General features: G+C 35.4%; 2 protein-coding genes across 3 annotated transcripts in view; one reads left to right on the top strand and one right to left on the bottom strand.

Moving 5' to 3' along the window:
* Window positions 1-25,633, top strand: part of LOC114342014 (serine/threonine-protein kinase S6KL) — a 342,669-nt gene that overhangs the window by 113,186 nt on the left and 203,850 nt on the right. The window lies entirely within an intron of this gene.
* The window catches only part of LOC114342032 (fibrous sheath CABYR-binding protein), a 37,453-nt gene continuing 24,382 nt past the window's right edge, over window positions 12,563-25,633 (bottom strand). The window contains exon 2 of the mRNA XM_028292831.1: window positions 12,563-14,062. Coding sequence (XP_028148632.1) covers window positions 12,937-14,061 — 1,125 coding nt within the window. The 5' untranslated portion in view covers window position 14,062 and the 3' untranslated portion in view covers window positions 12,563-12,936. The remainder of the gene's footprint in view (window positions 14,063-25,633) is intronic.

Below are 25,633 nucleotides of genomic sequence, written 5' to 3' on the forward strand. Positions count from 1 at the left end.
TATGCTACATTCTATTTGTAGTTACTTTATATTTTGAATGAAAAAATATACATAAAATATTTAAAATACTGTAACCAGTGAAATCTTCAGTTATTTGAGCCAATAGCAGCAATTGAAAGTTGTCCAACACGATACTCTTATAAGTAATGAGCGCGCTAATAACCGGCAAAATAGCACAAAAGATAGAAAACGTATTAAGTTGTGAGATAAAAAGAAATGAAACTAGTTGAGCTGCGAAATTTAGCGATATTAACCTAAAAATTTACATTATATTGATTGTTTCCCACCTTTAGATGTATCGGACGAGTTTGGCAACTACCACTGTCACAGTGATAGTTTTAGTTGACATACTCATCTGATACGTGTAAAGGTGGGAAACAATGGGTGCGTTCGGACGACCACAGCGGCTGGACAGCTGAGCCAGCAGTAGCTGTCAGACGTCACCGCTGGAAGTCAGCCGCTGAGAGATTTACTAAGCTTTCCCTATCACGGCTGGATGCAACCACTCAGCCGATTTCTGCTGGCAGTCAGCCGCTATGGTCGTCCGAACGCACCCATTCAATATAATGTGAATTTAAATGTTAATATTTCCCAGCTCGACTAGTTTCATTTCTTTTTATCTCACAACTTAATATGTTTTCCATTTTTTGCGCTATTTTGCCGGTTATTAGCACGCTCATCACTGTATAGTTTCTTGGTAATAAATCATAACTCAGAATCAGGATAATCTTCACTTAGTTCTTACAGGAACATGATTTTGTACGGCTGACATTTTATTTTTTTACGGAAATAAAAGGCAGACCTGCACGAAAAACTGGCACTCCACAAAATGGGTCATTTTTGATGTCTCGAATTTCCTAAACCTGTTGACCGATTTAAGTGATTTTTTTAATATGTTATAGCCTTATCCTTTAACAATATCGCTGTAATAATATTGTTGCTAGACAGATAAATTGTCATTGTATACCGGATGTAGGTCTGTGTTTTTTCTCAAACTGTGTCAAAAATCAAACTGTGTTTTTTTCTCAAAGTTCACCACACCCTGTGGAATATTCTAGCATTTATAAAATATATATAGTTCACCTCAATAGGCCTCAGGGGCCCAAAGCTTCAATGGTTTTCTTCCATTTTTTTCTGTCTTGTGCTAGGTTTTTCCAATCTTGTACCCTCAGCCATTTCAGATCTTTTTTTGCCGACTCCAGCCATCTTCTTCTGGGGCGTCCTCTTTTTCTTTTTGTACCAGCCTCCGTGTTTATTAGTTCATTGGGAACTCTTCCTTCTTCATTCTTGCTATATGCCCGAGCTATCTTAATCTTTGAATTTTGGTGAGTGTTGTTATTTTTGGTTGTCCATATATTTGCATTATTTCTTCATTCGTTCTTCTTCGCTAGATATTCCCTCTTTTAGACCTCCATATATCCTTCTGAGGATCTTTCGTTCCCATCTATCTAATTTTACTTCCATGTCTTTATTTAATGTCCAGGTCTCGCTAGCATAGAGTACTGTAGGTCGGATAACTGTTGTATATATTCGTTGTTTTGCTTTTCTGGATATTATCTTCGACCTCAGTATCTTCGTTAGACTCATAGCACTCTTACTACCTTTCGCCATTCTTTTTGCGATCTCTTGGTTCTCTTCGTTCCTATTTGTTAGTGTTACTCCCAAGTAATCGAATTGGCCGACAATTTCGAAGTTGTATTCTTTACTTGGGCTTCGTCCCAGATGATTTTCATTTCCCTTCATCACCATATATTTCGTCTTTTCTTCGTTTATTTCTAAACCATATTCCTTGACTGTTCTCTCTAGTCTATTAAAGATGCCTCTTAATTCCGCAGGTCTCCTTGTTATTAAGGTAATGTCATCTGCGTATGCTACACATTGGTGCCTGTGATGATATACTGTGCCTTTAGGATAGATGTTGCATTCTCGTAAAATCTTCTCTAAAATTTAATTGAAGAAATCTGTTGATAACCGGTCACCTTGTCGCAGGCCTCTATTGGTGATAAAGCTATCCGAAACCCGTCCTTCTATCATAATTTTACTTTTAGTGTCACTAAGTATGCATTTAGTCAATCTTACTATTTTTGGTGGAAATTCAAAATATTCTAGCGTTTCATATACTTTACTTCTTTTTATGGTATCGTATGCCTGTCTAAAATCAATAAATAACATATTTAATGCTAGGTTGAATTCATATGAGCTAGATAAAATTTGTTTCATTGCAAAAATTTGGTCTATTACCGATCTGTGTGCTCTAAAACCCGCTTGATATTTAATTAATATGGCCAGAATCTTATATACTGTATCTTGTAGAGCTATTCCCCTGTAATTTCTGCATTCTGTAACGTCTCCTTTTTTATGTACAGGACATAGGATAGCTTCTTTCCACTGATTGGGTATTTTTTCTTTGATCCACGCTTCATAACTCAATGATTTCTTCTTGAAGCCCTTCGCCACCATCTTTTAAAAACTCTGCAATAATACCGTTTTCTCCCGGTGCTTTGTTGTTTTTTAAGTTTTTTATGATATCTATAATTTCTTCCTTGGTAGGTACTTCCTCATTCACATTTGGGTCTCTTTCTTCTTCATGTGGTAGTTGCATTTGCTCTATTTCATCTTGGTCGTCTGTGCATAATATGTTCTCGAAATAATCGGTCTATCTTCTTAGTTTTTTATCTATTCCACCTATCAGATTTCCCTCTTTGTCTTTATAATATCTTGATGTGGTTTTGTACTGGGAAGCATTTATAAAATACTGAAATTAAAACCCAACTATATCCTCAGGTTTTCTTAACATTATGTTTTTTGATTCCATTCGCTTATATTGTACAATAAAAAGTTAGGTACTTTAACAACTAGCCATATTCTTCATCAATACAGGATGTTTCTAAATAAGTGCGACAAACTTTAAGGTATAATTCTGCGTGAAGAAATAATGACCGTTTGCTTTATAAATATATGTCCGCAAATGCTTCGTTTCTGAGATACGGGATGTTGAATTTTTTCTTACAAACTGACGATTTATTTATTGCTCTAAAACCGGTTGAGACATGCAAATGAAAATTGGAAGGTTTCAAGAGGTAGTTATTGCGCATTTTTTGACATACAATTAAGAATTTTATATTCACCATTGGCGTGCATATGGGTAGTGTATGCACGCCAATGGTGAATATAAATTTCTTAATTGTATGACAAAAAATGCGCAATAACTACCTCTTAAAACCTACCAAATTTAATTTTTATATCTCAACCGGTTTAAGAGCAAATAAATCATCACTTTGTAAGAAAAAATTCAACATCCCGTATCTTAGAAACGAAGCATTTGCGAACATATGTTTATAAAACAAACGGTCATTATTTTTTCATGCAGAATTATCCTGTCGCACTTATTTAGAAACACCCTGTATTGATGAAGAACATAGCTAGTTGTTAAAGTACCCAACTTTTTTTATTATCTAACATAAGCGAATGAATAAAAAAAACATAATGTTAAGAAAACCTGAGGCTATAGGTGGGTTTTAATTTTAGTATTTTATAAATGCTAGAATATTCCACAGAGTGTGGTGAACTTTGATAAAAAACACAGTTTGATTGGTACACCCGGTATACAATGACAATTTACCTGTCTAGCAACAATATTATTACAAAGATATTGTTAAAGATTAAAACATATTAAAAAATCACTTAAATCGGAGAAGAATCGGAGAATCAAAAACACTCAACTATAGACCAACTCCACAGAGTCACCGATATTATAGAAAATGCACTAGAGTAAAGAAAAGTTTGTTCAGCTTTATTCTTAGATGTTGCCCAGGCATTTGACAGAGTTTGGCATGAAGGACTATTTCATAAATTAGAGACTATTCTTCCAAAATCATACACAGACATAATTAAATCGTACTTAACTGATAGATATTTCAGAATCAAGCAAGATGATGCTTATTCTGAACTTAAAGAAATAAAAGCCGGAGTCCCCCAGGGTAGCGTATTGGGCCCGGTCCTATATCTCCTTTATACATGTGATCTACCAGAATTCGATAACTACTGTTTAGCTACCTTTGCCGACGACACCGCCATATTAGCAGTAGGTAAAGATAACGTAGAAACAGCCAATAAACTACAAAATGCGATAAGCAAATTCCAAAAATGGACTAAGACGTGGAAGATTACATTGAATGAAAGCAAATCAGTACATGTTGATTTCACTAATAAAAAAATTCTGTACGCACCAATAAAAATTAATGGACAAGACATTCCGTATGCCAACACAGCCAAATACCTGGGCTTAACCCTAGACACGAAGCTTCGCTGGAAAGCCCATGTAAAGAAAAAGAAGGAAGAATTAAATATTAAATATAAAAAATTGTACTGGCTACTGGGAAGATACTCAGGGTTGTCAACGTATAACAAGATGCTAATCTACAAACAAGTTATAAAACCAGTATGGACGTATGGTATCCAACTGTGGGGATGTACAAAAAAGACAAGCTTGAAAATAATACAAACTTTTCAAAACAAAGTATTAAGGGGCATAGTTAACGCACCCTGGTACATCCGTAATGACGATATCCACAAGGATCTACGAATGGAGCCCGTCGACAAAGAAATCCGAAAACACGCAGAAAGTCATGAAAAAAGACTTCTTCTCCACGAAAATATTGAGGCCATCCAGCTCCTGGACAACTCAAACCAGAAAAGAAGACTGAAGAGGACCAAACCTCACGAGTTGGTGTAGTGTGCGACAAAGCTAATAGCGGAGCATTGCGCGACTAGTGTGCAAGCAACGTGTTGGTGTAGTGCGTGATAAAGTGAAAAGCAGCGCTTTGTGTGATAGTGCGCAATCAAAAAGTGCGCCAGTAATAATAAAGACAACTAAGAAGACATCAAAGGGTGACTCTTAGATATTAAGTAGTTAGTAAGATAGGATAGATAAAAAGTTACTCATTGGTCAAAGACCAGATTGTAGCACTTAGCAAATAAAAAAAAATAAAAAATCGGAGAAGAGCTTTATGAAATTTGAGACATCAAAAATGACCTATTTTGTGGGCTGCCCGTTTTTCGTGCCGGTCAGTGTAGATTAGATCAATACCTAACTATTTGTTTTGTACGAAAAATAATAGGACAACTTCATTTGTTGTGGACCTAAAAGGATTTTACAAAGGACATTCGCCTAAAATAGAAAATAGTGCGTCAATTCGTATACCCCGTGTAGCATTTCTTATTTCAATAGATAAATCGTTTAGATTGTATTTATCTTAAATGTAGTGAAGGAGAACGTAGACTTGTATACCTAAATCGCAAAGTTCTTGTCCCTGAGTGTAGAATACAGAAAGAAGAAAAGTCAAAGTCCTTCGGAATGTTGCACGGTCGGTAGTTCGAGTTTAGTCGAAGTCGAAGGCAGGCAAAAGGCAGAAGAAGCGGCGATATTCATCTAAAAAAATCAAATGCCATTCGACGGTTATCTCGGCGCAATTCGCGATTTAGCAGAGAGCAGAGCTTTTTAGTAGCACTGCGATGCGAGCTGCTTAAGCTGCCGATGTAGATATTACACATTTATGAGGACTTTTTTTTTCGATCGGCCGTTATACAGGGTGTTTCACCAAGAGTCTACACTATTTATATATCGGAATTTACTTAGACGATATTTATGAAAATAATCTTAGGGTGCCTGTCTGTTTCGAACGTTGGCGATCATCTGGCTATGATGACTTTGTTGGTTGCTATAGTATACGGAATAGTTGTGTTCAGGTCTTTCTATACTATGCTCTTAGTTTAGCAAGTCAGGATATTCCTCGTCGTCCTGGAGCCCTTTTTCCTTCAATTTTATCTTGAAAAATGCATTGTAGTAGCTCGTATCTGCCTTGTTTTCTCATTATATGTCCCAAGTATTGCAGCTTACGGTCCATCACGATGTTGACTAAATCGGCGGTTGTGTTCATCCTCCGTAGTACTTCATTGGTGACTTTGTCTGTCCATGGTATCTTCAGGATCCTTCTGTACAACTATAGCTCAAAAGCTTGAGTTTTGATAGAGTTTCTGCCTTCAATGTCCACGTTTCTACTCCGTATAGAAGCACCGAGTACACGTATCATTTAAGGAGTCTTATTTTTGTTTTTAGGGTGAGGTCCTGGCTCTTGAACAGAGAGCTCATACTCAAGAATGCACTTTTTGCCTTGCCGATGCGACATCTAATCCTTTGAGTATTGTCCCACGACTCATTGATTATAGATCCCAAGTAATTGTATTGTGAGACACGTTCAATTCTCATTTGGTTCACATACAGATTTGCTCCAGTTATGGTTTGCTTGCTGATGATCATTAGCTTGGTTTTGATGGTGTTTATCTAGTCCATAAGTTCTACTTGTTTCCGTTACTTTATTCATTAAGTTTTGAAGCTTTTCTATGGTATGGGAAAACACTATTGTATTATCTGCATGCCGCAGGTTACTGAGCTTCCATTTTTTGAGATGCATTCATCAATATCTTTTAGAGCCTCTTCAAAAATGTGCTGTGATTGCAGATTGAATATCAGCGGTGAAATTATGCATCCCTGTCTTACTCCCCTTAAGATTTTGACCTGATCTGTATATTCTCCATCTATTCGGAGCACTGCTGATTGATTCCAATACAGGTTAGCTATTATTTTTAGGTCTCTTCCGTCAATCCCTGTCTTCTTCAGCACTTCCATCATTTGTTCATGCCTGTGTACAGTAAGGGAAAAAACCCTTACTGTATAATATAATATGTATCGAAAAAAATGTATATAATTTTAAGTAATTTAGGTTGTAACAAAAGATATTGTTTCTACATATACAAACAAAACGAAGGTTGATTGACGAAGTTTGTTTGTGTAACCTCGCAGAGACTCACGTATAGCTTACTTCCAAAGTCCGAGTTGGAAGAAGAGATAAATAGCCCACAGAGGCATCAAATTGAGCATTATAGTATTGTCATTATTCATAGTAAGATTAAGATCGTTACTATGCTAGTGAGCCGTCCTGCGAGAAGGGTGTCCTGAAGGACTACCTCGCGAAACAACATCTTAGTAACCTTATGTTGATGGATGTTGTAAATCATAAATAAAGTTATAAGTTAGAGTCAGTGTTTCAGCTCGACATACCAACCCTGCATCGTATCATGGCAATCAACCAACTTAACACCTGACTCTATCGAAAGCCTTCTTGTAGTTAATCAGGCATGCAAAAAAATCACAGCTGACATCTCTACATTTCTGAAACAACACCTGTACGCCAAATAAAGCCTCCCTCGTACCAACGGCGTTCACAAATCCAAACTGATTTGGCGCAATTTGTTCTTCGCATTTTCGGTAAATTCTATTGTGGATGACTTTTAAAAACAGCTTCAGCGGATGGCTCATTAGGCTTATGGTCCTATAGTCTTCACAAACTTTTGCTCCTGGTTTTTGGGGCAACGGTACAAACCCAGATTTGAGTCACTATGCTGGTATTTTTCCTGCCTTGTATATCTCATTAAATATTTCAGCTAATATTTTTATTTGTTCTGCATCTAATAACTTCAGCAGTTCTGCAGGAACTTCATCAAGTTTCGGTGTCCTTCCATCCTTCATTTTATGAATGGTGTCCTTTTATCCACTTTTATGCTGACTGTCTCGTTTACCAAAGCTTTTTGTATGATTTCTTCAGAATAAGCATTAAACAATAACGGCAACAGTATTCAACCTTGCCTGACCCCTCTCCTTATCTCCATTTCCTCTGACACTTCTCTTTCAATTTTTACATTTTATCGTTGGCTATAGTACTTATAAATTTGATATCAATGTTACGTCCCTCATATCCAGATCCTTGTTTTTGAGTACTTCTATAAGTCGATCTCTATTTACCTTATCGAAAGCTTTTTAAGTAGTCTATAAAGCATACATAAAGATCTCGGTTAATATCCTAACATCTTTAGGTTAGCACATTAAAAGAAAATAGTGCCTCTCTTGTACCAACCCCATTCAAAAATCCAAATTGGGAATCACTAATATCCATCTCCAGCTTAGCGTGTATTCTATTGTGGATAATTTTTAGCAGAGTTTCATTCAGGCAACCTGCGGCTCTGTTTGCTTATTCACTTGATCTTCCACTTCTGTTTCGAGTTTTCCGTAGCTAGATAGTGTCATTACTAGATATTTAATTCATCACTTGTTCTATTATCTAACCCTCCAGCTCTAATTTACATCTTAATAGATTTGCTGTTATAACCATGCATTTTGTCTTTTTTAGGGAAATTAACATCTTAAATTTTCTGGCGGTTATATTAGGTTGGTGCAGCACACATTATAAATCATCTTCATTGTGAGAGATTAGTATTGCGTTGTCTGCATAGCAGATTATTTTTCGTTGTGTTTCTCCCATTTGTTATCCATTTTAGTTAATCCTTTTTTTAGTGTCTTATCCCATTGCCAGCTTCACTTGGGTCAATTAGCTCTTCTTCTCTCTCTCTCTCTCTCTCTCTCTCTCTCTCTCTCTCTCTCTCTCTTCAATCCTGACCCCCCGGAGGGAGTGTAGTGGTCGACGTGATGTCGTGTATTGTCCGTCTCCAAAGATCTCTGTCTCTGGTCATTTCTTTTAACTCATGCATAGGTCTTTTGCATATTCGTGTAATCTGATCGATCCATCTTGTTGGGGATCTTCCTCGAGATGTTCGGCCTTCCACCTTTCCTTGTATAATGAGTCTTTCCATGTTTTCTGTGTTGGCTCTCATAACATGTCCAAAGTATTTTAATTGTTGGAGATGGACTTTACTGGAGAGCCGTTGGCTAACTTTTAGCTCTCTTAAAATCGAATTATTATTTGTTCTATGGTCGGTCCAAGGAATTCGTAGCATTCGTCTCCAACAGAACATTTCAGTGGCGTCTATCTTTCTTCTTTCCGAATTTCTCAGGGTCCAAGATTCACATCCGTAAGTCAGTATTGGGAATATTAAGTAGTTGATCAACCTCATCTTTAACGCTCTTGAAATTTGACAGTCCTTCCTCTTCTTTTTTTGCTGCTCTTGCAGCTCTTCTTCTACTTTTACTTTTATTGCGTTGTTCAGGTAGGTACATATATTCGATCGATTTGATTATTCCTATAGGTATCTCTCTTGCGTACAATAAGTGGATAATGTCCTTTAATTTGACCCCGACAAAAGGATTCTTAAGGTTCACAAAACATGAATATGCCGGTATAGGCAACCAAGTAATACCTGGAATTAAACAAAAACATAATGAGAATGTCATAAACGAAAATGGAGAACTGGTGATAAACTTCTGCACGAATAACGAACTTCGAATAAACAACACCTTTTTTGACCATATTAAGACCAACACAAATATACATTCAATAATACCCGTGGACAAAGATCTGTGATAGATTATGTTGTAACTAACAGAGATATACATCCATCAAATATAATTGACGTAAGATGCCTCAACTCAGCAGATGTAGGTAGTGACCACAGCCTAGTATTATGTTAAATTAGAATCAGCATGAAATGTGAAATGCTTCACACCTAAGAGAGTGGCACCAACACAAACAAAAATCAAAGTCAAAGGACTAAGTGCGGAATCCACGGAGTACTTATATAGAAAAAGAATATCAGAGAAGATTGCTGATAATGAAATACTAGAAAACGATAACATCGAGGAGAGCTGGGAAAAACTCAAAAGTAATATAATTAACGTAGCAACAGAATCACTTGGAGAGAGGAAAGTAACGAATACCAATATATCAAAAAAGAAAACCCCATGGTTTTGAGAGGAAGTGAAGATAAAATGTGAAGAAAAGAAGAAAGCCTTTTTACAACACAGAACACAACAAACACAACAGGCATACAACCACTATAAAAGAATTAGAAACGAAACAAACGCTTTCCTCGATGTTATCGTTTTCTAATATTTGATTCTTAGCAATCTTCTTTGATATTCTTTTTCTGTATAAGTATTCCGTGAATTCTATATAGTCCTTTGATTTTGATTTTTGTTTGTATTGGTGCCGTTCTCTTGGATGTAAAGTATTTTATGAGGATTCTTATTTTACATAATTCTAGGTTATGGTCGCTACCTATAATATGCTGTCTTAGGTCGACTATTTTTGATGGATGCATATAAGACTAGGGTTCATCTGTAAAAATATTAGTACATTTGGATGTTGAGAGGTGACTCATATTTTTTGCAGAAATTGCTTGGAATTAACTCATATAATAATAATTGAGTTATCCTCCCACTCAAAAAGGTCCGGAACATTGTTTAAATAATCAAAATGTCAAAAAATTAAGGAAAAATTCGATTTTTTTCTTCGTTTTTTGATTATAACTTTAAATATTCACTTCCAAGAAAAGTTGCACTGACATAAAAGTTGCATAATTAAATTTCCTACAATATAGGGTTGGTTAAATATTTTAAAAATTGTCACCTTTGTTGCAAAATGGCAATAATTGCGAAAAAACCATAAAAAAACAAGTATTCGCATTTTACGTTTTTCAACCATTTATGCTACACTTAGGACCTTCTTATTTTACCCAGAAATACTTTATGATACATTAAAACAATACTGTAAATTTCATTAAGATCTGTTCAATTGATTTTGCAAAATAAATTTTGCTATCCAGCTTTCGCAAAAAAAATTCATTTTTTCAAAATGTTGCAGGACTAAACAAAAGCAGATAGCAAGTTGAAATTTTATTTTAATTATAGAAGAATACTTTACCTTTCATTTGCAGTTTGCAAAATTAAAATCGGTTAACTACCGCTGCGTCAGGAATTTTTTTAAATAAACATTAATTTTTGGTGCTACGCGCAGGACAGCGGATACGTTTTCTCTGATTGGCCATTTCAATGACCTTTGATAATTGTTGATAAATTTTAATTTTTAGTACATTTCGATATAAAGAAATAAATTTGTTTATTACAAAATAAAAACACATACCTACTCTGCCCTTTGAAGTTACAATTTTTTTAGCAAAAACTTTCTTTGTTCATATATTTTAACTTACGAGAATAAAAGTTTATTATTTTTAAACATATGCAAATATTTCACAAACAGTAATCAAATTAGTTTGATTTTTGTGGAATTAAAATATTAAAATACAACAAAATATAGAGTAAGAAAGTAATATATTAGATAAAGATTGGAAGTAATTTTGGTGGAAATCAACTTATTCGAATCGAACACCGCTGTCCTGCGCGTAGCACCAAAAATTAATGTTTATTTAAAAAAATTCCTGACGCCGTGGTAGTTAACCGATTTTAATTCTGCAAATTGTATATGAAAGGTACAGTGTTCTTCTATGTATAAAAAAACTCAACTTGCTACCTGCTTTATTTTCAGTGATGCAACATTTTGAAAAAATGATTTTTTTTTGCGAAAGCTGGATGGCAAAATTTATTTTGCAAAATCTATTGAACCGATCTTAATGAAATTTACAGTCCTAAGTGTAGCATAAATGATTGAAAAACGTAAAATGCGAATACTTGTTTTTTTATGGTTTTTTCGTATTTTTGCTATTTTGCAACAAAGGTGACAATTTTTAAAATATTTAACCAATCCTGTATTGTAGGAAATTTAATTACGCAACTTTTATGTCAATGAAACTTTTCTCGTAAGTGAATACTTTTAAAGTTATAATCAAAGAACGAAGAAAGAAACGGAGTTTTTCATTAATTTTTTGACATTTTGATTATTTAAACAATGTTCCGGGCCTTTTTGAGTGGGAGGATAACTCAATTATTATTATATGAGTTAATTCCAAGTAATTTCTGCTAAAAAATATGAGTCACCTCTCAACGTCCATCTCAAAACAGATGCGTCCTGGACTATATCTCTGTTGAATAGAACATAATCTATTGTAGATCTCTGTCCACGGCCTTTATTGAATGCATATTTGTGTTGGTTTTTGTGGTCAAAAAATGTATTGTTTATTCTAAGTTCGTTACTGGTGAAGATTGTCTATTTACAGAATTACACCGTACTTGGTTGTCTATTCCAGCGTTACAATCTCCCAGTATTATCATTTTCTCTTCTACCACTTGTTATGCTTCGTCATAAAAGGTTTCCCTTGTGGTTTGAGGCTTGTTATTTTCTGGCCCGTATACTCCGATGATATTCACGTCTTCCTTTCCATTCTTATATTTGCTTTTACAATCCTTTCTGATATGTATTGACAATCTTTGATATGATTTTGGCATCTTTGGTGTATTAGTATCGGTATACGTTCTTTGGCCCTGTTTTTGTCTGCTACTCCAATGTAGATTAGTATATATTATTTACCTAATTTTGATCATCCTTTTCCTTTCTTTTTTGTTTCTTATATGTCTATTTGTGCCTTCAGCACTTGGGTTATTTCTTGATCTCTAGTATAGCTTTCAACGATACGCATTTGTTTCGAGCTTATGTCATGTGTCGTATATTAATATTATACACAGATTATACAACATATGACAGAAGCTCGAAACAAATGAGAATCGTTGAAAAGCTCTATTGAGCGATTTGATGATCCACGTAGGAATTGGAACAACAGGTATCAGGTATCAGTTGCCTAGGCTAATAAGAAAACTAAATGTATGTATAAAAGTTTATTAAAAGCTTTTAATACATAACCTTAAACTAAATCGATTAGAAGAGAAACTATGGTTAGATTCACAAGGTCGAATGAATTCCTGGCTTGTCGTTAACATAAATCAAAAAGAAATAATGAATTCTGATCGAAACAAACAAAAAAATAATAAAACAAAAATACTATAAAATAAAAACAACACTGTTTCTATAACAAAACACGATTTTTTTATTTTTGAGCACACATAAATAAAATCTACTATTCGAGGTTCGGTCCGCCCAGTTGTTCACTAAAAAAATTAAGTGTGTTGTGGAACAAAAGCGCCAGCGAACCTCATCAGTCATTCTTGGGAAATTTCCACGATCATGGAAATACAGTTCAAGAACTGGACGCACTTGGTTCGGGTAGTTTCTCTTCTGCGGATTTGGGTTCTTCGATTTTCGCTGCGTCGGTTGGCTTGGGCTCTTCCAGAGGTTTTTCTGGCAGTGGAAGCTTCTCTAATTTACCTTCTGGTAGTTTGGGTCCTTCAATTGGTTTTTCTTCTGCTACTGGTACTAATTCGACAGGTTTAATTTCAGCTGGTTGTTGCTCTAAAGATTTTCCTTCGCTTGGTTTGGCTTCTTCAACTTTTTGTACCTTCTGCTCTTCGGGTTTGGGCTCTTCTGATTTGGCTTTCTTTTCACCTTCTGGTTTTTCTTCTGGCTTTACTTCTAATTCTACAGCTGGAACTGCCGCAAGGACAGGTTGTACTGGTTCCAATTTACCTTCAGGCTGTGCAGGTTGTGGTTTTTCTTCAGGTAGTTCGAGCACTGATTTACCTTCAAGTTGTGGAGCAGGTTCTTCGGCTTTCTTCAATTCGGGCAGTTTTTCTTCGGCTACAGGACTAGCTTCTACTTTTTGTTCACTGAGTAAGATTTTGTCTTCTTTTATTTCAGTGGCGACCAATTTTGGAGCTTGCTCAGCTGGTTTTTCTTCAGCAACTAGAGTTGGCAGAGCTAGAGGTTTCTCTTCTGGTTCGGCTGGGATCGCTTTAGCAGCAATTTGGGGCACTACGGGATCTATTAGTTTAGGTTCTTCTGGTAAAACATCTGGTTGAGCTGGTTCAGATGGTTTCAAAACAGGAAGTGGATCGATTGGCCTCACTTCTTCCTTAATTGGCTCTTTGATAGCTGGGAGAGGTTCGGCAAGTTTCTTTTCTTGGATTTTTACTTCGCTGGATTCTTTCTCGCTCGAGGAGGACTCGGAGGATGATTTCTTTTCTCCAGACTCATCGCTGCTCTCAGAGGAAGATTCTGATGAGGAATCGCTGCTGGCAGGTAATGGTTCTTGTTTTTGGGGAAGAAGTTTTTCTGATGTGGGAAGAAGTTGGTCTGGTAGTGGTAGTTCTTGCTCTGCTGGCTTCGCGTCTTGTGCAATTACTGGTTGGGCTAGTTTTTCTTCATTTTCCGCTACTGGGTATGCCAGAGCTGTGGCTATTAATAATAATCCTACGATAAGTTTCATTCTGCAACAAAAAAAAGTATATTAGAACAGGTTTACATTCAAATATATTCAGATATATACTCAAAACGTTTTTATTAATATTTGTTGCTGACATGTGATTTTTTATTTTTGTTCAAATGTAGTTAATATTTAGAAAGCCTTCGAGATGTGGTCATATCGTAGAATGCTCAGAATATCTTGGGTTCAACGCATTTCAAACAGAGAAGTCTTAAACAGAGTAGGTCAAGGCGAAGGTGACTTAATCAAGATGATAAAAAAGAGAAGGGACTAAAGCAGGGAGATGGGCTGGCCCCAACATTGTTTAACCTGTCATTGGAGTATGCGGTTAGACAAATGCAAACTGGACGAGGAAACCTACTGACCAACCGAACGGATCAACTGGCCGCTAATGCCGATGATATTAATATTATGAGTAGAACATCAACAGGAGCACAGGAAACATACGCAGAGTTAAAAACACAAACAAAAAATGCTAGGTCTGGAAATTAACACAGAAAAAACAAAAATAATGACTCAGACGAGAAGAAAAAATATAGTCCCACAAAACATTATACATGAACATGACATTGAAACGATTGGAAAGTTTACATACCTGGGAGTAGAAATATATGCCGACGGATCAGAAGATGGAGAAATACGGAAGAGAATAACGCAGGCAAACAGAGCTTATTTGGCCCTCTCCCATATATTTCTGTCTAAAAGTGTCCACCGAAATACAAAGATCCATAAAACTTTAATTCGGCCAATAACATGTTATGGCAGTGAAGCCTGGGTCCTGAAAGAAACATCCAAAAACAATCTTGACACATTCGAAAGGAAAGTACTGAGGAGAATACTAGGACCTGTGAGGGAAAACGGAATCTTCAGAAGTCGATACAACAACGAACTTTATCAACTTTATAAGGAAGCACCCCTGTCAGACTTCATTAGAATACAAAGATTGCAATGGGCCGGACATGTGATAAGAATGGGAGAGGATAGGCTACCAAAAAGAGCACTGAATGGTAGAATGCAGGGAAAGAGACCGGTTGGAAAGCTAAGAAAGCGCTGGAAAGACACAGTAAACAGCGACGCACAAGCCCTTTTAGGAGTCCGTGTATGGAGAAGAGCAGCCACAGACAAGCAAGGGTGGAGGCAAAAAATAAAGGAAGCCAAGGCTCAATTTAGGCTGTAGTGCCATAGAAGAAGAAGAAGAAGGTCAAGGCGAAGATGACTTAATCAAGGTGATAAAAAAGAGAAAATTTGAATATCTGGGGCATATAATGAGAGGTAGCAAATACAGGATGCTGCAGTACTCAATGGAAAGGTCGACGGAAAAAGAGGAATTGGTAGGAAGAAATATTTATGTCTCCGAAACCTTCGTCAATGTACTGGCATATCAGCAGATCAACTATTACATGCCGCACAAGATCGAGAACGATATCGGCAAATTGTCATGGAAGCTACCCACGCCAAAGAAGAAGATTCGTTCACAGACATATTTACATTCTTGTACTTTTTCTAAAAAAAAATCTGTGTATTAACAGGACGACTACTTCTTTGGCTCTGGTTTCTTTACCAACACCACTGTAAATCATCAGAAAGTCATCCAGCATAATTTGATATTTTCGTTTTCTATAAGCTCTTTGGTAATTTTCTGCTCTCTTGTGTTTAGTACCAACTTGGTGAACAAAAAATTCCCTAAATATGTTGTATAATGTAATGAGGATTATTATTTACGTAAAAGTTTGGATAAAAGCTAGTCTGCATATAGAAAGAACAGTTAATAATAAACGAGTACAAAAAATATCAAATTGACAGTTAGTTATACATATTTATATTATTATAAACTCAGCAATTCTAATTTTTTATTGAATAGATTTGTTCTCACGACCTTCGATGCGATGGTTTCTGCATTAAGTAATATCCGACGTAATAAGTCTTGCAGAACCATTAACAATAAACCATCATCTCGATGTAATGAAGTACCATCCGCAGGCATCGATTAGCTATAACCAACTCGACCGGTTAACTAAGATCAGTCCTTTTTTTTGCTTCGTTCAAGAGCAACTTATCTTCGTATTTTTATATAAAGGAAAGTATTCGCATAATAAGAACAAGATGGAAAGTGTGGATTTTATACGAGGTGTTTCTACCTAGCCATCTTTATAATTTCGAATCTACAGCACAGTTTAACGCTTAAAAGCAATATTATGTGTCTTCTATTATTCTATTATGTATATCAAAAGACTGCTATGTTATTTTCGAATAAAACTCGAAATTCGATACGTTTATGAAGATGCTAGGTCTGGTCGACTCTTTTCTATGCAGTTAAGACATGGACCCTTAAAACATCAACTGTAAATAAAGTGTAGGCCTTTGAAATGTGTATCTACCTGAGAATCCTCAAAATTTCATGGACATCCCATACCTCAAACGAAGAAGTGCTGCATAGAATAGTGATGTTGAAAAAGTATCTATTCGTTACAAAGTACTCGTTACTTACGAATACCGAAAGTAACGGTTACTATACAGAGAGTTAAATCGTTACTTTGATTACTTTGATTACTCTGATTACTTCGTACCAATCGTATCAGAGCTAGTATCTATTTGAGTATTGTATCTATAATCGGTTGATATCGGACTCGGACCGGTCTTCCACGAGTGTTCGGTATCAGTACAGTTAACTAAAATTTTATCTATGAAGGGTGAAGGCTATGAAGAGTTTTACAGGATTATAGCGCTGAGAAGTAGCTGAAACAGAGGGAGGTATATCATTTAACAAAGCATGCACCCAGTAACAGATGTCTATACGATTTGTCGAGGTAGATAATTCACAGAATTTCAGATGTTCGTTCCTTTGGAAATAAAAATGCAACACATTGGATTTTAATAATAAATACACACTATTCTTATCAGTACTAGAAAAAAGGCTTAGACTGACCAGAAAAAATGTAGAAATGATAATATTAGGTTTATTCTAGCAAACAGTCAAACTAGTCAGAAACCGTCAGCAAACAGTTGGTCAGTGAGAGAACATAATACAGTCACCAATGCTATCCCCTCTACTCGCGCTGGTCCGCTATTCGCTGATGGTTTCAAACCGTTTGAAACTGATGCTAGAACAAACCTATTTTTAGACTATGATCACCAACTTTAATTTTACATGTAGGTATGGCATTGTTTTCAATAGACCAGAGCATTTAACACTAAAAACACAGGAATAAATCCATTTTTAAATATAGTAGGTACATAGAGACTTGCAACTTTTTGCATTGTAGGTATTTAGCATTAGGATGACGTCTGGAAAAAAGTCTACAATAGAAAAATGGGTGGAAATGCAAATGCATTATTACACTTTAAAGTGTATAAAACGCATCGGAAAATGCTTAAGCATGTTAAAATCAGTATATTAAGGGCCAGATTTTCTTATTTTGGAGTATTTGGGGTTACTGAACACGAATATGCAATCAGAACCGACCTCCGAAGCACCTGGGTGCCCAGGGTTACTGCTAAGGTACGTCATCTAGAGTTTCGAGGGTTTGTTTTTGGCACTTAATTGATGCAAACAGATTACTCGAAACAGAATAAAATACCGGAAGAATGGAGAACGAGCGAACTAATTCTACTTTCTACTATTCGAAAAAGAGATAAAAGCAGCCAGAAAACTACAGAGGTATCAACTCGTTAAATACTACCATAAAACTTACAACTAAATTTTTACAATACCTAATGGATCAGAGGATAAGTTTAGCAGATGAACAACAGGGTTTTCGTACTGGAAGATCGTGTTATATGAAATACTGAGAAATGCGATTCTCGATATCATTACCGGTACTCAAATACAAAAGTAATCATAGTAATCAAAGTATCCTACTAATAACTAATACCAAATACTATTGACTGTAATACATCCAACTCCCACAGAAATCTGGAAGCACGTTGCCACTAGCGCCACTGTCGGCTTGCGGTGAAACTACGTTGTGACAACGTAAAATTTTACGTAAACATTCAAATTTAATTTTATAAATTTTTGAATAACTAGCTAATTTTGCAAAATTAAATGAAAATAAAAATAGTTCAAATACTTATACAAAAACAATAATAAAGCAATTTTATAAATGTAAGGTTAGATTGCTCTGGTTATCACCGCGGACCACTAGATGGCGCTATTTTTTTTGCTTCCTCAAATGTAATGGGAAATGTCAAGAGTTGTATGTATTACAGTCAATAGTATTTGCTAATACTAATACAAAATATGTACTGAGAAATGCGATTCTCGATATGATTACTGGTACTCAAATACAAAAGTTACAAAAGTAATCAAAGTAATCCAAATAACGAATACTGTAAATGATTACTTTATATAAAAGTAACGATTTGTAACGAATACTCGAAAGTAACTATAATCAACATCACTAGCATAGAATAGGCAAGGAACGAGAACTTTTCAACACAGTGAAAGTTAGAAAAACATCATATTATCTATTGGGACCGTGCAAGTTCGGCAAAGCGACACCTATTTCTACGCTCTGCAAATTTATTCGCACTTTTAATTATATTGGACAATTATATTAGTCCTGGTTACTGGATAATTGTCAAGGTCATAGCCCAAAAAAATAATAAGAAGAAAAAATAAGATTCAGGTTATGTTATTAAAACGTTAAACAATTGTATGTACTAAATAAAATTAGTTATTAAAATGCAGTACTGTAAGCAAAATACAATTAATTAAATTTACCTTTATATAATAATTGCATATCATGTCAATATTGTGGAGCAATATATAATTTTTCTTCTTCAATGACAGTAGATATGAAATGTACGTCAATTTGACAATTTCAATTGACAATATGAATTATTTAAGAAAGTTGCAATATTTCTCCGCTGTTCGCGCACGATCGTTTCTCAATTCCCTTCCAAGTACTTGCACACCGCGAATAGAGAAATAATAAGTACCGATATGCTCAATTAATAGTAAACGCCAATATCGAGAGAAAGATCGGACTAGGAAGGAAAAGACTATAGTGGCTAAAAAACATCCGACAATGGACAGGGCTAAATTTTCAACAGCCAATAAGAACAACTGAAGATAGATAAGAGTTTGCAATTTTAGTATCCAACCACCATTGACTAGAGGGCACTTGTAGAAGAAGAATGTCTCTGTAGTAACTTTAGTATTCTTTTGATGTAAATAACTAGTTAAAATTTTGTATGTCCAATGTCCAAAAAATATATTTTAGAAGTGTGTGAAAATCACAAACGTCGCGTCGTTAAGAACAAATACGAAAATGCAAATCATACAAATTAGTCCTGTCGCCAGGGTGGGGGGGAGGGGGGGTACAACGGCCTCCATTATTCAGATGGACTTACTTAAGTTTTTTATGTGTTTTGACCCGTAGAACACGATTTTTTTGGGTAACAGTTGATCCGGATGTCAATAAGATTGCTATAAAAAAGAACTTGAGGAATTACATAACAGCGATTTTTCCCAAAACAAAACATTGTCTTATAGTTTTTGGTTTATTCTAAGCAAAAAATGTTGTTACAAGTTTTTTCGTAGGATACATAGTTTTCGAGATAAACACGGTTGAACTTTCAAAAAATCGAAAAATTGCAATTTTTGAACCCGAATAATTTTTGATTAAAAAATAAAATAGCAATTCTGCTTACAGCATTTGAAAGTTCAAGTCAAATTCTATCGGTTTTGATTATTTGCATTGCTAATTTTTCCTTTGTCAAACAAAGCTATAAACAAATAGTGTTTCCCGTGCCCAAGGCATGCGTTTTTAATCTATTACGTAGAAATTGCCTGTTTGTAGGCTCGCCTACTCGTTCGATTTTAAATCAGAAATGCATTGAAAACATCACTCAAGAACTATGTGTTTTTATAGCTTTGTTTAACAATAAAAAAAAAATTTTAGCAATGCAAATAATCAAAACAGGTAGAATTGGACTTGAACTTTCAAATGCGGTAAGAAGAATTGCTATTTTATTTTTTAATCAAAAGTTATTCGGTTTCAAAAATTGAAATTTTTTGATGTTTTGAAAGTTTAACCGCGTTTATCAAGAAAACCATGCATCCTACGAAAAAACTTGTAAGAATATTTTTTGCTTAGAATGACCCAAAAAATACAAAACAAACATAATTTGTTTTGCGAAAAATCGCTGTTATGTAATTCCTCAAGTTCTTTGTTTATAACAATCTTATCGACATTCGGATCAACTGTTACCCAAAAAATTCGTGTTCTACGGGTTAAAATACATAAAAAATCTTGGTTAAGTCTATCTGAATAAAGGAGGTCGTTGTACCCCCTCTGGAAACAGGACTAAATACAACTAGACTAACTAAAAAGTGGTTTAGTTCTAGCACTAATTTTAAACGTCGTTTTCTTGATAGTTTGCTTTTTTGAGTTAGGACACTGTTTAAGCGGAGGTGCGATGTTATCGCAGTTTCAAGGTGCTTGTGTATGTGTTCAGAAAGAGGGTATAGCATTAGATAACCTTTTTGCCACAAATATTCGAAAGTTAAAGATGTCATATTAAATATTTATAATAGTATTTATGCTTTAAGCAACTGTTTGATAATTTCATTAATAGTTTTGGTGTTGAAGCTTATCTAAATTTACAATCCAGATGCAGTAGAAATAAACAAACCACGACACGTTAAACGCTATTAGGAGCACTACCGAATCATAATTTACAATGTATAAACTTTGAGAATCATGATTTGGGATTTACAATGTATGTATTACTACATTGTAAATTATGATTCGGGAGTGCTCCTAGTAGCGTTTAACGTGTCGTGGTTTGTTTATTTCTACTGCATCTTGATTGTAAATTTGGTATAGTATGTGTCAAATATTTAGCGACAAACTTACGTTCTGCTCTTGAAGTTCAGCAATTAGTAATTTTGTAAGGTATTTATTAAGTATCACAACAATAAAAGATTAATATGATTCAAGTCTGCGGTAGAGTTATTATCACATGAACAAAGAGAGCTAAATGTGCAGGAAAGTTGCGATGGTTTAATCTTAAATGGCTTAGGAATGAGGAATCAAATCGACTAACGTGATAATCAAATATAGGTGGGATGTTTTGCGGAAATTGTGGGTTTTAGATTGTGGTCAAGGTACCTGACGAACATAAATGCATCAGTGGCGGCTGGTCAGAGGAGGCAAGGGAGGCTTAGCCTCCACATAAATTTTTACACATGCTACACTGTTTTGTTTACTTTGCTATTTTGCTTCGCGTTAGAGATATCGGAAAAAGTTATTTGAACAAGTTGTTCCAAATAATGTTCTAACCCCACATAAGAAATTTCATCACAAAATTCGCACTTGTAGTTTTTTCATTATTTGTAGTCGGGATCCTAAAATTGGAGCGAAGGCTGCTGGCCGGAAAGTCTCACTTGCTAATGCTCTGCGCAGCCCAGCAGCGTTTAAGGAGACCCGGTCTCCTTAGCGCTGCATTATCGCTTAACTCACACGCTGCCCGGAGATTTAGCAAGGGCGGCTAATCGGCCAGCAGCCTCCGCTCCGATTTTAGGATCCTGACTACAAATAATGAAAAAACCAAAAGTGCGAATTTTGTGATGAAATTTGGTATGTGGGATTAGAATAATATTTGGAACAACTTGTTCAAATAACTTTTTCTGATATCTGTAATGCAAAGCAAAATATCGACAAAAAACGACACAAGCTTTGGTAATACACTTTTACAATTAGACTAACTATTTTTAAAATGATTGATATTATGAAATTATGAATTATGATGATATTATAAAATGCAAATAAAAAATGGTCAAAAAATGGGGCCTTAAATTAGATTTTTTTGGCGGATTTTTTTTTTGCTAGTGCAAATTTATCTAGATATTTTACAGTTAGGTACCAGTAGGAGAGGAAGACCAAAGAAAACCTGGGGGGAGACGATAAGGCAGGACATGTTGGTAAAGGGGATTAACTTTGATAGGACCCAAGATAGAATTGTGTGGAGAAATGCAATTAGGGAAGCCGACCCCGCATGGGGATAAGGCAAAGAGAATCATGATGATGATTTTACAGTTTGGTGTAGCCTCCCCCTATTGTAAAAATCACGTGCCGCCACTGAAATACATTCAGGCGGAAAAATGAAAGATTATTAAGAGGCATATTGTATTTGCTGTCTTTTTCTATAACAAACGTTTGTTATTTATAGAAAAAGACAGCAAATACAAAATAAGTGATTGATGTGATCGTTCATGTAAACCGGGCCCTGGAAGTAGGTATTTGAGTATGCAAAACCTGAGGACCGGTCACTATGTTCGGATTCTTTTACCTGAGACCTTGAACAATGAAAAACTGAATCTTGCCGGAAGGCGGGATGGTGCCTTGTTACCCCCTCCCCCCTATGTTAAGGGCAGATATAAAGCGATTTTTCGCAAAACAAAATAGTTTTTGTATTTTTTTTTGGTCATTCTAAGCAAAAAATGTTCTTACAAGTTTTTTCGTAGAATAGTTTTCGAGATAAACGCGGTTATTTTTTTAATGTTAAACAAAGCTATAAACAAACAGTGTTTGAACGTTTTGTTGCATGTCTGCACCGTGCCAAGGAAGTCCTAAATATACTAAATTTACAATCAAGATGGAGTAGAAATAAACAAACCAAGACACGTTTAAATGCTACTAGGAGCACTCCCGAAACATAATTTACAATGTATGTACATTGTAAATCCCAAATCGTGATTTCCAAAGTTTATACCTTGTAAATTATGATTCGGGAGTGCTAATAGTAGCATTTAACGTGTCTTGGTTTGTTTATTTCTACTGCATCTTGATTGTAAATTTAGTATAGTCGGTTCCGTTCAGTTTTAATTGTTTTATTGTTGTCTACATTTTATTTAATTTAAAAATAATATCGGATTGGGCAGCTGTACCAGAACCCCAAAAAGGAAGGCCATATCGAAGATGAGACTCGAACAAAAAAAAATATGTTATTTTGGAAGATGCTAAATTGATTTTCTTCGAAACAGATCTTAGCTGAAAGCTGAGGCTAGTTATTAACAAATCGATATTAAGGGACGATTTAAGGTTGCTATCTAAAAAAATAACAAGAAATTTTGCAGAATCAACGGTACTGGATGTTATTAAGTAGCAAGGGTTGAAGGGCTCTTTTATAGGATAATGCTACTGTTTCATCTATGTTAAAAGAGAGTAAATTAGAATCGAACCAGGTTTTTATTGTAAGTAAATCAGAAGTAAACTTGGACCATGAATCAGAAACAAGAAAAAAAGCTAGAGATTTGGGAGAGGAAAATCTTGAGAAAAGCTTTTAGAGGCTAAAGGGGAATGGCGCAAAAGAACAAACCAGGAGCTAGGGGAGATGTATAAGAGACCCAAAATAACACAGAAAATCAGGGCGCAGAGAGTTAGATGGTTGTGACATGTTTCAGGAATGCCACAAGAAGGAAACATCCTAAGAGTTTTGTTAACAGGAGAACAAGGGAAGAAAAGAAGAGGGAGACCACGAAGGTTGGATGGTTGGATGCCGTCCGGACAGACATAGGAGAAATGGGTACAAGAGACTGGAGAGAACAAGTGAAGGACCGGAAAAAGTGGAAGAATTTAGTCAAGACTATCGAAGTCAAATGCCTCCAAGACCTGTAGTGCTGTTATATAAAATGAGAAGTTATAGTTGCATAAACAGTTGCAATATTTGAGTTGCTCTAAGTAATACTGGTATCATCAGCAAACAGAAAAATTTTCAGCAAACACCCTGTATATGTAAGTGCAGATGTAATACGATGAAAAGTAAAAGTAGGCGCAATTTGTGCACGTAATTGAATGGTAAACTCGATTCAGTTGTATCATCAAGTTCAAGGTAACCACAAGAACTGGTTGCATGGGAAAGAAAAAGGATAATGCCATTCAAAGAAATGTGTAGACGACATGCGTTAAGCTTCTGTTCTTTTTTTGGCAAAAGAATAGCAGAGGATCCGACATAAGGACGGCCTGCACAGTGCACTGATCAGTTTAATGGATAAAAAATATTGGATAATTATGTAATATAGTATGTTAACAATTTTATAAAAAACAAGGGGTGCTAAATCGAATTTTGCTCTGACTATAATTAATTATTGATTAAAAAAATTTAAAGCACTCATGGGAGTGCCGACAGAAGTGAAAACTTCTTATAGTATATAAATTACGAGCTCAATGCTTTTCCCCATCGAAAGAGAAGTGCTATACCTATATTATATACGCGTTGCGTACGTTCTATGCTATTTATGTATACATACACATAATATATAGTCCGTCTAGAAAGTATCCGGAAAAAATAAAGCAGAATTATAATTTTAAGGTATTTATTTCTATCACTTGAAATATAAAATTTCAACAAATAATTCATCTCATTTACTTATACAACCTCCATTTAAATCTGAACCCTTAACTAAACGTCTAGGTACACCGGAAACTAGGTCAAGGCGATAATTTTCGGTAATGGTGTTCCAGGCCTGTAAAACTGACCGAATCAAACCTTCTTTATCTCGTGGCGCTGCTCGTTCCACTTCAATTTTCATCAGTCCCCATATTTTTTCAATGGGGCTAAGATCTGGAGATGCTGCTGGCCACAGAATTGTTGCTAATTCGCGTTCTTACACCCAAGCTTGAGTATAAGCAGAAGTATGGCACCTTGCATTATCTTGTTAAAAACGCCCCCCTCTGGATATAAAACATGAGCCGTTTCAAGAAGAAAACCATTTAGGATGTCACAATATTTCACACTATCAACAGTACCATTAACTATACAGAGAGGTGTACCACCACGCTGAGATATTGCTCCCCAAACCATTATTTTAGTGGGTAATTTGGAAATTTGAACGGTAACATTTTGCCTTGATAGGACTTTTAGATGATTTTCACCAAGCTGGAAACAAGTTTCATCAGATATAAAGACACTATTAAAATTATCTTCTCGAAAACGTTGACAAAAATCTATTCTTCGTTGCCTTTGCAGAGGTGTCATTGTAGGGATTTTTTTGGATTCCTTGATATGTAACCTTGCTTTTTCAGTGACATGCGGACAGTTTCTGGGCACACTTTTATTCTTCGTTGATTTCCAAATCTGTTCGCTAATTTTCGAAACCCTAGGTGCGGATTTTGTCGTCCTAAAGCCACTAAAGTATTTAAATTGTTTCCGCGAATCTTACGCGGTCTACCCAAAACTGGTCTATGTCTCATATCTATGCCATTTTTATCCTCTTTATTGTCTCATACACTGCACTTTTTCCGAGTTCAGTCAATTGCACTAATTTTTTAACATTTCAGACACCCTTTCTATACAAATATTCCACCACTTTTCTTTTTTCTACTTGCGACATTATTTCACAAATCTTAAGTCTGTTTACAAACAACAATATTTGACAGATGGTGTTTTCATGCGATTTTGTCCATAACCTACTATCGGCACAACCTACTTGATGCATTACTTTTGTCTTAAAATGTTACAAAAAGGAAATCTATTAATTAGGAAAAATATAAAATTCCGGATACTTTCTAGACGGACTGTATATAGGTACGTACGAAATTTAGTTCGGCAAAGTGATGACGGTCGC

This window comes from Diabrotica virgifera, chromosome 8, assembly GCF_917563875.1.
Source record: "Diabrotica virgifera virgifera chromosome 8, PGI_DIABVI_V3a".
NCBI classification, from domain to species: Eukaryota; Metazoa; Arthropoda; class Insecta; order Coleoptera; family Chrysomelidae; genus Diabrotica; species Diabrotica virgifera.